Source organism: Mesoplodon mirus (genome assembly GCF_964341445.2).
Source record: "Mesoplodon mirus genome assembly, chromosome: 3".
In the NCBI taxonomy this organism is placed as follows: Eukaryota; Metazoa; Chordata; class Mammalia; order Artiodactyla; family Ziphiidae; genus Mesoplodon; species Mesoplodon mirus.
The window spans coordinates 163053558-163067423 of NC_138978.1; the positions used below are offsets into that span (position 1 = coordinate 163053558).

At 40.4% G+C, this 13866-nt stretch overlaps 1 protein-coding gene across 7 annotated transcripts in view; it reads right to left on the reverse strand.

Annotated features, from left to right (window-relative positions):
- Positions 1-9330, reverse strand: part of AXDND1 (axonemal dynein light chain domain containing 1) — a 76808-nt gene extending 67478 nt beyond the window's left edge. For 4 of the 7 annotated variants that reach the window (XR_014293571.1, XM_082616080.1, XM_082616081.1 and 1 more), the window contains exons 1-7: positions 9162-9328; positions 8644-8833; positions 7005-7177; positions 6482-6585; positions 3770-3890; positions 2647-2732; positions 494-550 (exon numbers count right to left, since the gene is read on the reverse strand). Coding sequence is in view for 6 of the 7 variants with exons in the window: in XM_082616080.1 (XP_082472206.1) it covers positions 494-550; positions 2647-2732; positions 3770-3890; positions 6482-6585; positions 7005-7177; positions 8644-8722 (620 nt within the window). In the remaining variant the exon portion in view is untranslated. Of the gene's footprint in view, positions 1-493; positions 551-2646; positions 2733-3769; positions 3891-4010; positions 4253-6481; positions 6586-7004; positions 7178-8643; positions 8834-9161 lie in introns of those variants that run through there. The other 3 variants (XM_082616082.1, XM_082616079.1, XM_082616083.1) reach the window with 3 other exon arrangements.
- Positions 9331-13866: the final 4536 nt, after the last annotated feature.

Consider the following 13866-nt stretch of genomic DNA (forward strand, 5'->3'; position numbering starts at 1 on the left):
CAATAAAATAAAATTTAAAAACAAACCAAAAAAACCCATTTAAAATGGTAAAAAAAAAAGTGTTTTTAGCACTTTGATATTATTATAAATATGTAAAAAATCAATATGCAGGGCTTCCCTGGTGGTGCAGTGGTTGAGAGTCCACCTGCCGATGCAGGGGACGCAGGTTTGTGCCCAGGAGGATCCCACATGCCGTGGAGCAGCTGGGCCCGTGAGCCATGGCCGCTGGGCCTGCGCATCCGGAGACTGTGCTCCGCCATGGGAGAGGCCACAACAGTGAGAGGCCCGTGTACCACAAAAAAAAAAAAAAAAAAATCAATATGCAGTTGGACAAATGAAAACACTGATTAAATGATAGAATTGTAGGCAATTATTGTCTTGGCTTTCTGCAGTAATTTTAATATTTTTGTGTAATAAAGTACCAATAAAAAGGAAAATATGTGTATATAGTCATTCCTTCTTAGAAACACTCTCAAAAATAAACTGTACTTACATGGATGGGAAGAGCAATAGTCTATTTTCACTATCTGTGAGGAGAGTAGTATATTTGCTGCAATAAATAAGACAGGTAAATATTATTGTAAGAAAACTGTCTGGCCTATTTATCACATAACAAGACATGAAAAACTTAAGATCTCACAGAATTGAGAAGCTTGGAGACAATCAGAAAGGTCCATCGTTTTACACACAAGAGGATACTTAAATAACCTTAGACATCTACAGACACAGATATAATGATACTTATAATATTTTAAAAATTTTTAAGTAAAAGAGCTTTAATCACATTCCTCAATGTATCACAATACAAAAATTTCTTTGATTCATTAAGAAAAATGACATTTCAAAGGTGGAAGAATGTTTTAAGAACACTGAAGTCAACAAAGTTAAGTGACTAAACAGGTTATAAAATTAATAAGCAGAGCTGAAACTAGAAGCCAATCTTCCTGATGCCCAGCATATATTTCTGTCCTCTGGAAGTACTTACTTATACCTAAATGGGTATCACAATGAGAATCTCATGGTAATTCTTCAAATTCATTATTATTTATATATCTTTTTTCTTCCCCTAGTTAAAAAACTCTTCCTTTGGTTCTGCCCCCTACTGGAACATAGTTGGTTAATAAGGTCCACTTTCAGAATTTAGATTAATGAAAAATATCCAGGGAATATAAAGACTCAAAAGCTTCAAAAATGAGTGTGTGAGAGGGACTAGAAGCAATGATACCCCAGGAGCAATGAGTACACCTAGCACCCAGATCTTGGTTTCTAAGAACCCTTCTCCACTAAAAGGAAAACAGTACTCCATGGAGAAGTGACTCATAGCTCACTCCAAAGCTGGAGTTGGGAAATACAAGATGAACCTGAAAATCTTATTGAGCCAGAAAATAAGAGAACATTCAGAGAATGATGGGGACATGCCTAAAGAACACAAGAGCCAGCTCAAAGGATCTGGCATTAGCAAAATCAGGAAAAATTTGAACATCAACGATAGCAAAGAATTATAACTCACTGAAAAAAACAGAAATCTATGAGTCTATATTGTAAAATGGCAACTTATACAAGAATGATGGAGCTAAAAAAGTCATCAAAAAGATCTATACGTAGTGGGTTACAAGGAAATACACACTAAAGTATTTGGTGGCAAAGGGTCATGAGGGCCTCCAACTTACTCTTGAATAGTTTAAGTGTGTGTGTGCGTGTATTAAAGCAAATGAGGCAAAATGTTAACACTCAGTGAGTCAGGATAGAGGGTATACAGGAGTTCCCTGTCCCATTTTTGTAACTTTTTAAAAATTTTGAAATTATATAAGAATTAAAAGTTACCCGAAAAATGAGCTCCATTTAGTTCCCTTGGGCAAAATATTGTTCTGAAACCCACCATCATAAGGAAATGTCATTTAATATATGTATTGGATAAGGTAAAAAGAGTGACAGCTTCTGGATATTTTACTATAAAACCTAATCCAAAGTTCTAGTTTTTTAAACTATGAAACATTCAAGTGTTGTTTCAGAAAATAAAAGCAAGATCCCATTTTCAATCCCATTAGCAGAAATAAAAGAAAACTTGAAATGACTAGTTTGAAGTCTGGAGCTAAGCCCTAGAATGTGCATTATGAGATTCCAACTTAGAGGGCTACTTTCCTTTGTCATTGCTCAAAACCATTCCCAAAGAGGCATAGCAAGCATTCAGAACAAAGATCTATTTTTTTTAAAGTCAAAATTAAACAGTAGGAAAAGACAGAGAACGATTTAATCTAAACTAAAATCTCAAACTTTTTTTAAATTGAAATATAATTGATCTACAATATTATGTTAGTTTTAGGTATACAGCAAAATGATTCAGTTATATATTTTTTTCAGATTTTTTTCCATTATAGGTCATTCCAAGATATTCAGTGTCTTGTAATAGCACAGTTCCCTGTGCTATACAGTAAATTCTTGTTGCTTCAAACTCTTTTAAGTAAGACTTTTTTCATTAGTTTTTGATACCTTTCTGAAATTGTATTAGGATGGTAAGCCTGATGTTTACTCACTTCAGTGTAGATACTGCTTGGGAACATGAGTGAACTGCTCAGGTTCCTCTATGTCTGGGAAGTAGGAAACAGTTCAACTTGTCAGATATTCAGTATATACCACAGTACTCACTCATCATAACACTCCAAGCCTGAAACTCCTGTATTTGACACAATATGAAATTCTTCAGGAATCAAAGTATCTGTTAGTTTCTTTGGCTTAAAAAGAAAGAAAGAACAACAAGAATAAAAACAAGCAGATGAAAAAAATTGAGTTTCACAAATCCTAATTCCTATACCAAAGGGATACTATTTATTAAGAGATTTTGATCAGAGAAATAACAATATTAGTAATATGGGTCATGTCAAGGAGCAATAAACTTTTAGCAGAGCACAAATTAAAAAATTAGCCAAGGGGTTTCCCTTGTGGCTCAGTGGTTAAGAATCCGCCTGCCAATGCAGGGGACATGGGTTCGACCCCTGGTCCAGGAAGATTCCACATGGCACCAAGCAGCTAAGCCCGTGTGCCACAACTACTGAGCCTGATCTCTAGAGCCCACAAGCCACAAATACTGAGCCCATGTGCCATGACTACTGAAGCCCGCGCACCTAGAGTCCGTGCTCTGCAACAAGAGAAGCTACCGCAATAAGAAGTCCATGCACGGCAACAAAGAGTGGCCCCCGCTCGCCGCAACTAGAGAAAGCCCACGCACAGCAACGAAGACCCAATGCAGCCAAAAATAAATAAATAAATGTTAGAAATAAATAAATAAATAAATAAAATTTAAAATTAGCCATGAATTAAAGAACAATCTTGGTTTTAGTATTAATTACACAAAAATCTATCGACTTTAAAATTCAATAGGAATGTAAAATTTACCTTAGCAACAAGCCAAAAATAAGAATTCTGCAATTTTTTTTTCTGCCTTTTTTTAAATTGAAGTACATTTGATTTACAATGTTGTGTTACTTTCAATTCTACAACTTTAAACTGTTGGTTTCTTTTTTTAAAAAATCTAGTCTCCTATACTGTATTATATAGATTAAAGTAAATAACTGTAGTTTGGAAAATGGCTTAAAATAAGATATGTTTGATCATCTCCCACTAAATGCCCTTTTCTAAAAATAATTAGAAAGTGCTATGAAAACATAAACAATGCAGGTTGTTATAGTATGACATGGCTTTATATTTGGGGGAAATTTTTTTTTTAAGTAGAGAGAGGGAAAGGAAATTATTTGTCAAATACTTTATTTACCTTAGGAGGCACAAGGACACCATCACGTGACTGTAATGAACGGTCCATTTGTGGGGGACAAACTGAGCTCTCCCTAGTCTCTCCTTTAACATATTTAACATCGTACAGAAAAGAAATATCCCTAAAAGATAAGAAAAATATATTTACAAAATAAATTTTGTCTGGCTACTGGATAAGAGTGGGTAAAGTCCACACACATCCTTCTAGTGGATACAAAGGGACACAAAACTGGTCTCCTTACCTCATACTTTACTAAGAAGGCTGAGGCATTAGGGTTTTCCCCCGCACTCTTCCTCTTCTCCATCTCAAATTTCTCGTTCGTCTTTCCTTCGGCCTCATGTTAACATGTATTCTCTTCCCCAGGATTATTTCCTCCACTTAAGTCCTTCATTTCATCTTTGCCCACATCCTTGGAGACTTCATTCCATCAATCCTAATTTCTGTGTATTTCCTTCTCTCTTGGAACATTCCCCCTGGTCTATAACTCAAGTCTTCTCCCCTTCTAAAAATCTTCCCTTGACCATACATTGTTGTCAAGTTACCTTGATCTATCTGTCTCTCACTTTCTGCTAAACATCAGACTTCTTAAAATCTCCCTGCAGTAAGGAAATCATTCTCCAGAAAGCTGAGGATGACTTTCTACAGCTAAGTCATCAGTTCTCATCTTCCACTATTTTCCTGGAATATTTTCCAGGGTTGATCACCTCTCTTCTTAAAAACACTCTCTTCTCCTCTATCCTCTGTATGACTGGACTCTCCTGTTTCTTTCATCCTACCTACCCCTTCTTGAACACCTCCGTGACCTCCTGCCTACCAAATGGAAATGCTCCACAACATCCTGTCCTCATCCCTCTGTGCTCTCCCTATACTTTCTCCCTTGGCAATGCTATCAAATCTCACCTTATCATATTTGTTACCTCTAGATATGACTGAATAATTCTCCTTCGTTCTCACTTTTCACCCTTCTATATTCACTAATTCTGTCAGTTAGCACCACCACTCTACTCATCAAAAATCTCAGCATCCATAATTGATTCCGTCCCATCCTTTGTCCTCAATATCTATCACTAACACCTATTAATTTTACAGTCACCCTCCTCTCTTGTCTCTTGCCAATGCCAAATCAAGGTAACTTTTGCCATGTAAGTTATGTATCCACAGGTTCCAAGGACTGCAGTGAGGACATTTCAGGGAGGTCATTATCCTGTCTATCACACTACAGATCTTCACATTTTAAAAAATTCCAACTCAGAAGTCATTTGACATTAAAACTTTAATGTCAGTTTATTGCTGCATTCCGATATAGCTAATCATTTTTTTCAAAGTACTTCAAACATCTCATAACTACTAATGATTATATAGTAATAATTATAGCCATGGTCTGATGGCATAAAATAAAGTACCAATACTTATGACACCAAAGCCCCAGGACACAGAAGTGAATAGCCTAAACTTCTGCCACTTTTTCTAGCACTGAGACATAGCTGAGTAATAACACATTATACTTACATAGCAGTGTATAGTTTTACAGGTGCTCTTGCACTCATTATTTCATTTGTGCTTTCTATATCCCTGGAAGGTACACAAAATGGAGCAAGTCTATATTCCCTTTTTACAAGTGAGAAAGTGGAACTCAGAAAGACTAAATAACCTATCTAAGTATTAGTAATTGTAAACTTACTATTAAGTGATATTTCAGTAAGGAGCATGGAGGGAGTAAATTGATAAATTAACCATACACAGAAAATTAGCAGATTACAATCTTCACAGGGAAAATGCTGACATTTTGGATATTTTTAGGAATGATATAAAAACAACAAATATAATTTGCTGATTTGATCTAAAACAGTGTAAAGGTTAAGGGTTCGCTTTGAGGAAAAGCAGGGATTAAGCACTTGTTTTTTAAGGTTTTGCAGGTCATGAAGCTATGTTACCTAGCTCTTCTCAGATGTGCAAATAAAAGAGGCCCTAAAGGCATTCTGCCTGATATTTTCCCTTCTACTAGGGTACAACAAAGAATAGGAGAGTAAGGGGTCAAGTACATGAAGGCACGCAAAAGCAAATTTAAAACAAGTGAAAAGTCAACAGAGCCAGCACCTATTGCCATCCTCTTGATAATAATCATACACAAAAAGGTAGACCCATGTCCTCTTCAGATTGTATTCTGCTTCATTAAAGATACTTCAAGCGGGCTTCCCTGGTGGCACAGTGGTTAAGAATCTGCTTGCCAAAGCAGAAGACACCAGTTCAAGCCCTGGTCTGGGAAGATCCCACATGCCGCGGAGCAACTAAGCCTGTGTGCCACAACTACTGAGCCTGCACTCTAGAGCCTGCGAGCCACAACTACTGAAGACCACGTGCTACAACTACTGAAGTCCACACGCCTAGAGCCCGTGCTCCACAACAAGAGAAGCCACCGTAATGTGAAGCCCGCGCACCGCTACGAAGAGTAGCCCCCGCTCGCCACAGCTAGAGAAAGCCCGCGCACACCAACGGAGACCCAGTGCAGCCAAAAATAAATAAATAAATGTATTTTTTTTTTAAAGATACTTCAAGCTTTGAAATCTTGATTCTAAGATTTTATTCTCTGATTTAAAATCGATGATTCTATGATTTTATAATTTTTCCAATTCTGCTCCTCCCACGGAAATCATACAAAATGAGATAATGATTCTATTCATCTGCATCTACCCAACTATCTTCCTTCTTTACCTTCCAGCTCCCGTTAGGGAAACGGGATGGTCAATCAGATATTTGAACTTATTTCTTCGAATAGGGTTATGCCAGACGTGGTCAACAGGGCGTGGAAGAGTACCCTAGGAAAAAGAAAAACATGAATACACAGCAGAGGGTGCTCTAGTCAAGTGAAATCTATTGTTAATCATTTTTGAGTATATACATTAAAGGCATTTGAATATTCTATGGAAAAAGAGAGAGCAGAATTCTTATTTAATACCAAGGAGAAAGACGGAAACTAGGACAATTCAATAGTGAAAGAAAAATATCAAGACTAAGAGTATAATGATCATTTAGGTAAATCACATAAAAACAGGTAATGGAAATACTCAAGTATTTCTTTGAAAATATGCAAAAGAGTTTAGTTTTCAATCTAGGAATTAATTTTAAAATATTCTTAAAACAATCTGGAATACATAACATATGCTAAATAAATACTTAGTGAACTGGATACCAAAAGATAAATGTTCCCAAGTACTTTATATATGTATATACACACCTTTGGGGTTTTAATTTTCTTAGGAGGCAGTAAGTTTTCAGGACAAGGACCAGCATTGGCTGTATAGGTCAGAGAAAGTAGAACTTCCTGAGGGATGAACTCATTCTGAAGGGAAGTAGGAAGGGGTTTTGACGAATCCACCAGACTTTTTTTCTCCCTTAGTTTAGGAAGTCCTAAGAAAATAATGGGAAAGAAAAGCTTACTGTAGTTTCTTTGAGAGTTAATTAGAGATTCCCAGGCTACCTCATCAATCCCATATATATATGTTGCTAACAGAGAGAAACATTGCTTCCGGTTGCCAAGAATAGCAGCAATATTTAAAACACTGAAAATCAACTAGTCAAGAAAAAGAACTCATATTGTCTGCCCTACTCACACTTACATCAGACATGAGTTCAAAAACTCAGGTACAAAGATGAACCTCCATTATTCCAAATTCAAAGTTGAAAATTAAACTCACTTCACTTGATCAACTAACCGAGACAGCATGAAGGTGATGGGAATGTCTGTTTTCCCTTTGATGTGAAAATGACAAAAGAAATCTCCTCTCCTCAAAACTGTCAAATTATTTAGTAATTTTTTCTATATAAGTTCAAAGGTGAAAATTAAATTGGAATGTTTATAGAGTGAAAGGTATCTGAGTTGGATTTAAATGTAGAATTGGGATCCTTAGAAGTGAAGAGAGTGGAATAATCTGAGCAAATTCGTGGAGTAAGACTCAGTATAAAGAGTGTTCTACTCAGCTTGACTAGGGCAGAGGAGTTATAAAGGTCGGGGAGTAGGCCTAATATAGGAAAAGGTCTGCTATGCAGTCAGCAAGGAGGGTTAGGTTGTCAGTCTTCTTAAAGAACTCTCAACTGATCTATGCCCCTCACATAGAATGGTTTATGTTAATTTCTGTAAGGATGTATCATGCTTTGATCACCATCAAAACCTCTGAAGTTCATATTAACAAAAGTCTATCTCTTGAAAGTTTGGGATGGAGTCAGAATATCAGAGGAAATAAGGAAGAAAAAAAAAAGTTAGGTGGGACTTTAGCAGAATCTCCCCTAAAAACAAGTAGGTGAGCTGGAGGAAGCTTTAACATAATGAGGGGTAGGAATGAGTCTAGCAGATTCTTTTTTTTTTTTTTTTTTTTTTTTTTGTCATGCAGGATCTTAGTTCCCAGACCAGGGATCGAACCCGAGCCCCCTGAAATGGAAGCGCGGAGTCTTAACCACTGGACTGCCAGGGAAGTCACTAGCAGATTCTTATTCCAGTACAGATCTGCATTTAGCTATATATGAATGAAAATCTTATACAAATAATTACTTTCATTCAGAATAATTACTAAAACCTGATACAAACTGGTTCCTTAACAAATACCCCCCAAAAGTAGTTTCATACAACCATTGGTATTTAAAATAGATTGAATTTAGAACAATATAAAACTCATTAGCATTTGAAAAAAATTACAAACACAGTCCTTACGCAGAGTAGTGAAAAATACTATAAAAGGAATGTTTTGATTTTATTGAAACAAGTGTATTGGAAAAACGAAACTAATTAAAGTATCCTGAAATCTCAGATTAAGGAAAATAGTGAACGTATTGTGATTTCTGACTATGGCCATGATTATTTATGCCTTGAAGAACTTTACCTGTCTCTTCCTTGGATGCAGAGATTTTCAAATTTTTGCCCTCAGGTGTTGACGTTGAGGGCGTTTTCGGGAGCGACATAGTAAGCAATGCCTCCTATCACTCTCTGGTAATTTGAAATACCCCTCCAGAAAGCTAACCTAGAAACAAATCAGCGGCATTACTGGGATTTGGCAGGGCTGCCACATTGACCTGCAGGAAAGAGAGAGAGAGAAAGAAAGAGAGAGAGAAAGAGAGAGAGAGAGAGACCCGTTAACTTGTTTATACTAAAATTGGAGTTTACAATTTATCTAGCATGGGTTTTCTTTGGGGAGACTTCCGGGCTCTGAAGTCCTCTGAAGCGACTAAGAAGCCTGTGGGTGGATCAGCGTCTGGGCCCAGGTCGAGAAGTACACGCTCGGCCCACCCCTCCGACCACCGGCACCACCTGAAGGCGCCCCTCCCTCGAGGTCCCGGCCTCCCCACAGGCAGTGCCTGGCGCACACAGCCCCACCGACTCGCGGTCGGGCAGAGTTCTTACCGTTTCTGCATCAGAAGTGAGGGGAAACGGACACTTGCAGCCCGTACCGGTAAACTGTGCTTCCCGCCAGACGTCTGGTAGCCGCATCTTTTCCCAAACGCCTGCGTGTCGTCATAGAAACCCAGGACCCCGGGCCTTAGCAAACCTCAATGGCGGCTGCCCTCGGCGGTGCCGGCGGAGGACTGAGACAGCTAAGAAACAGTCTCTCGGGGATCCGATGTGTTTTAAATCTCAACATAGATTCAACAGCAATGAAGAATAAAAATGTTTAATCAGGCCGTTCTCACGGAGTCAGAAATTGTCTGGAACCAGGCGCTTCAGCGGCAGGCGGTCGCTCTCCCCCTGCCCCGGGAAGACTTCTTAAGCTTGTGACCAAAGGCGGGGTAGGATTTGAGCAAGTTTCTCGCATCACTTTATCCCGCTTTTTTGTTGTTTCCTCTGTTTTTCTAAAAGCCACATTCGGGGGGAAATTGGGTAAACAAAAACTCTGTGTTCCCATCAGTTGAGGCATTATTGCAGAAGCTGCTCCTGTCCTTGGCATTTCCATCGAGTCTTCCTTGGATCATTAAGCACCGCCCGCGCCCCCTCCCTATCCTACTCTTCCCTTTCCGTGCAGGGGGAAGGCATTCCTAGGTCCAGACTTTTTTTGGCTGGAGGCAGGTAAGGAAACTGCACTTCAATCAGAGCCAACCCAAGTCAAATCGTTGGGTCTTACTGCTTAAAAACCTGTTCTCAGGAAGTAATGGGATAAACACATTAGAACGGAGGAGCTGAGAGCCCGCCTCTTACCACCACCAGGATTAGCCAACCAAACTTCGGTCTGCTCGCCCAAAGCATAGCCTGGTTGTGATGAAGGAAAATAGAGTTTATTACAGGGAAGGGTTTTTAAAGGCAGGGGTTTTAAAGGGTTTTTAAAAGGGTTTTTAAAGGAGAGAGTCGCAGGTGCCTGATCAGCTTGTGGACATTTTTCTGATTGATTTCTGGTTGGTGGGGAGATAACCAGGTGGTATTTCGGGAGGCAACATAATCAGCCTTATGGTTCCAAACGGTCTGGGGTCTATGTGCTTTTGTTAGCATGCAGTCAACTTCTTCCATCTGGTGGGGGAGTTAGTATATGTAAAAAAACTCAAGGATATGGCTCAGAATATTATCTATAGCCCTTGGGTAGGAACTAAGGGTCCTTGATTTTTGCTTTATAGCTAAACTATTATTTTACTTGACTGTTTTCCTTTCTTTCTGCATTTTCTCACTTCTCTGAATTTGCTCTTTGGAACTTGGGGAAGGCCTAGGAGGCTGAAGCTTTTCTGCAAACAAGAGGCAGGGGATGGGGGTGTGGGGCAGTGTCTTTCCCCGGGAAGGCTTCACAGGGTCCTGCTGCTTGGTTTCAGGATCATTTTGTATTAGGATGAAACCTTAATGCCAAGTAATGCTGGTGGATTCCCAGCATCTAGATGCCTCTGGTCTGAAAAATAAATTTCAGGAGGGAAGAAAACTTCTCTTGTTCAGTCATCATATTCCTTAGTACCAAGCATAGTGCCTGGCACAAACACCTTCAATACATGATGTTTGAAAATCAGCTGGACAGTTCTAATGCTTCTGTGTTTATATGCTTAAGTCTCTGGGTTTTGGGAGACTCATAATAGCTCATAGAAATATGAGCAAAGTGTTGAAAACAAAAACAGTGCAATCTCTATGCCCCTTTTAATTCTTCTAAACACCTTGGGTATCTAAACATTTTAGCCTTTAGCCCTATCTCCCATCATCCTAGGTTTTTTCTAGATTTTCCAAGAATTAAAATACACATAGCACACACATATTTCACCTTAAGGACTGGCGACCACCAAAACAGGTGAGGGGCAGAAGCAATGCACAAGCAGGTGGAAGGTAATTTTCCTCCAAAGTTTGTCTTCCTCCCTCCTCACTGGTGTCCTGACTCTACATTAGAGTTTGGAACCATAACCAGGATACTGAACTTCAGAGGTCCCAAAACTCCAGCATCAGTTTATACATGGTTTATCAAGCTTTTAGGTATTAGAAGAACAAAGTAATTCATCTTTCACATTCTTAAGTTTAAAAAAATCTGAAGTAGGGCATTGATAAGATGGGGATAAGTGAACAGAGTCAAGAGATACATAGAAAGTAAAATCTATAGGATTTGGGAAGTGATTGGATCTATGGTGTGAAGAAAAAGACATCAAATGTTACTTCTCATTTTCTATCCTGTGCAATGGTGTGGTGATTACACATACCAATTCCTGACCAAAGGTCTGGGTTAAAGTTGTAGAAGTATATGAAATACAAGTACAAGAAAAGATAACATAAGAACATTACAATAAGACCATAACTATTGAAGAATACAATTGCTACTCTTGGGAAACTCCTCTCATCATTGTGAATTATACACAATGATGAACGCTAAAATGTTAAGATAAAGTATTACTGAGGTCTTTGATGGAAAATACCATAGCAAAATGCAAGCAGATAATAATTTTCCTAAATAGAAAATTTCAAGACATAGTAAAAGTGACACAGTTATAAACAGGGCTAACTGTGCTTCTTGATGTTGGCTGACTTCTGTGGCAGCTTTATACCCACTCAGCAGTAGGGTCTTCCAGGGCTTCAGGTGGACAAAACAGTATCTCAGAAGAGAGCCAGTCAGTGAAATCACCAAACATACCCTGAACTAGGACCAAACAAACACAGCGTGTGCTTATGCACCAATCTTTTTACCAACTCATTTCCTAAGTGTGAACAAGGGTGATACACACATCCGTGGGTGCTTAAATACAGCATGCAAAGCTCCCTGGAGTCTGTGTGGGAAGTAGGCCAGTATCTGTATTTAACATAACAGAAAAATGAAGGTACCAATCACAAATGTTTAAAAGGAGACACTGAGAAATAAACCTGGACACTGCTCAGCAAACACTTCCCAGGGGAACAGTAGTATGGAAGAGTATTGCTTCCATAAAACAATGGCATCTGTAAAACTGAAATGATGCTTCAGTCTGTCTTAGTTTTTATGTCATGCAATTCACCCAAGTACCCTCCTTCGGATTTCACCTTATAATAGAGAGACCATTAATGCAGGACGGTTAGACCAAAGATAGAGGTTCCTGCTCAGCCATTGGTTGGCGCCACAGGGGGCCCCCTTCGGCCATTGGTCGGTGCCGCAGTGGGCCCCTCCCCCAAGCGAGCCAGCGTCAATGGGCGACCCTTAGAGGGGCTGGCAGAGTGGTGGTGGTCAGGTGGAGAGTAAGAGGCAGATCCCAGCCTTCTCCCTGGGGCCCTCCAGCTCACCCAGCCTCAGGCTCCACAGAGGCCTCACCAGGACCGCCCACAGGCCGGGCCCAGGCCCTGAGGCAGCGGTGAACCTCTCCCCCATCCTTGCCTCTGCAACCTAATGGCAGCGGCCGTCTGCATGGGGCACAGCCTGGGGCATCTGGCTCCCACCGTTTGGGCAGCCTGAGGAGCCTGAGGGCCAGCTGGGTCCTGGGCGCCTGGCTCCCTCAGCGATGACAGCTGGGCAGTGTCTGGAGACCTGGCCCTGAGGGAGCCACCAACTGAGATCTGCCTCTTCAGCCAGGCCTGGGCACTGGCGGGAGGACCCAGACTGGGTGCTGGACGAACGCTCCGGGGCACGGTAACCACCCTCCCTCCCCGCGCCCCACCTCGCAGGGACTCCCTTCTCTTAGCCAGGCCTGGACCTCGGAGGGCGAAAGTTGAGCCTTGGAACCTTGCTCTTTCCTGTCAGAACAAAGGATAACGTTTATTTGTTATGTCCCTGTAAACCTGTCCCTGTTATGTCCCACGATGTTACAGGAACATCGTGACCTGACCATGACTGGCCCTCAAGAACAAAGGATCTGACACCAAGAAGTTTGCAACAACTAACCATGCCCCTCCCTCACCTTTCCTATAAAAGGGCTTTGCTGAAAGATTTCAGGGAGTTTGGGGGGTTTAAGGCATGAGCCACCCATCTCCCTGCATGGCCCTGCAATAAACTTTTCTCTGTCCCAAACTCCAGCGTTTTGGTGGTGTTTGGCCTCACTGTGCGTCGGGCACACAGTTGCATTTCGGTAACAACGTGGCTATGCCTTGAGGAAGAAATAGGCTTTTTGTCTGGTTCACAGCCTATCTTCAGTGCGCATCACATGGTGTTGATGCCATCTAGGCAAAAAAAATTCATCTTTCTCGTTGTACAGTAAGCTGGGCTTCTGCAAGAGAGTAAATTCAGTGACCATGGCCAACCTGAGTATGCCACCCCATGTGCAATTTCTCATGCTACATTTACAAACTGGTGTTCCAGTTCTACAAGTCAGATTGATGAATGCAGTTAACTTGGGTCCAAACACAAGCTGAGCCTAGAAGGACAAGATCCTAAACTTTAGTAAATTCATCAAGGAAAATTGCCACACTGTGGCTTCACCCCCAGTGGCAAAGAATAGTCACTTGGCCCAAGAATCAGGGGCACATCTAATTTCTAAAGGGACTTCCCCCTTCCCACTCCTCTGGCACTGCAGAGGCAGGTGGGTAGCGCCAGACCATGGAGGCTAACTCGGTACTTCTTGGCTGTTACTATGATATATGCTTCTAGGTATAGAATGTTGTGATGTCAAATCCTACTCATAGTAGTTTCCTATTATAAGGAGATTCTTTGGAGGGAAGGGAAGCAACCTATCTTGCTTCAAAATTAGTTTTCCCAAGT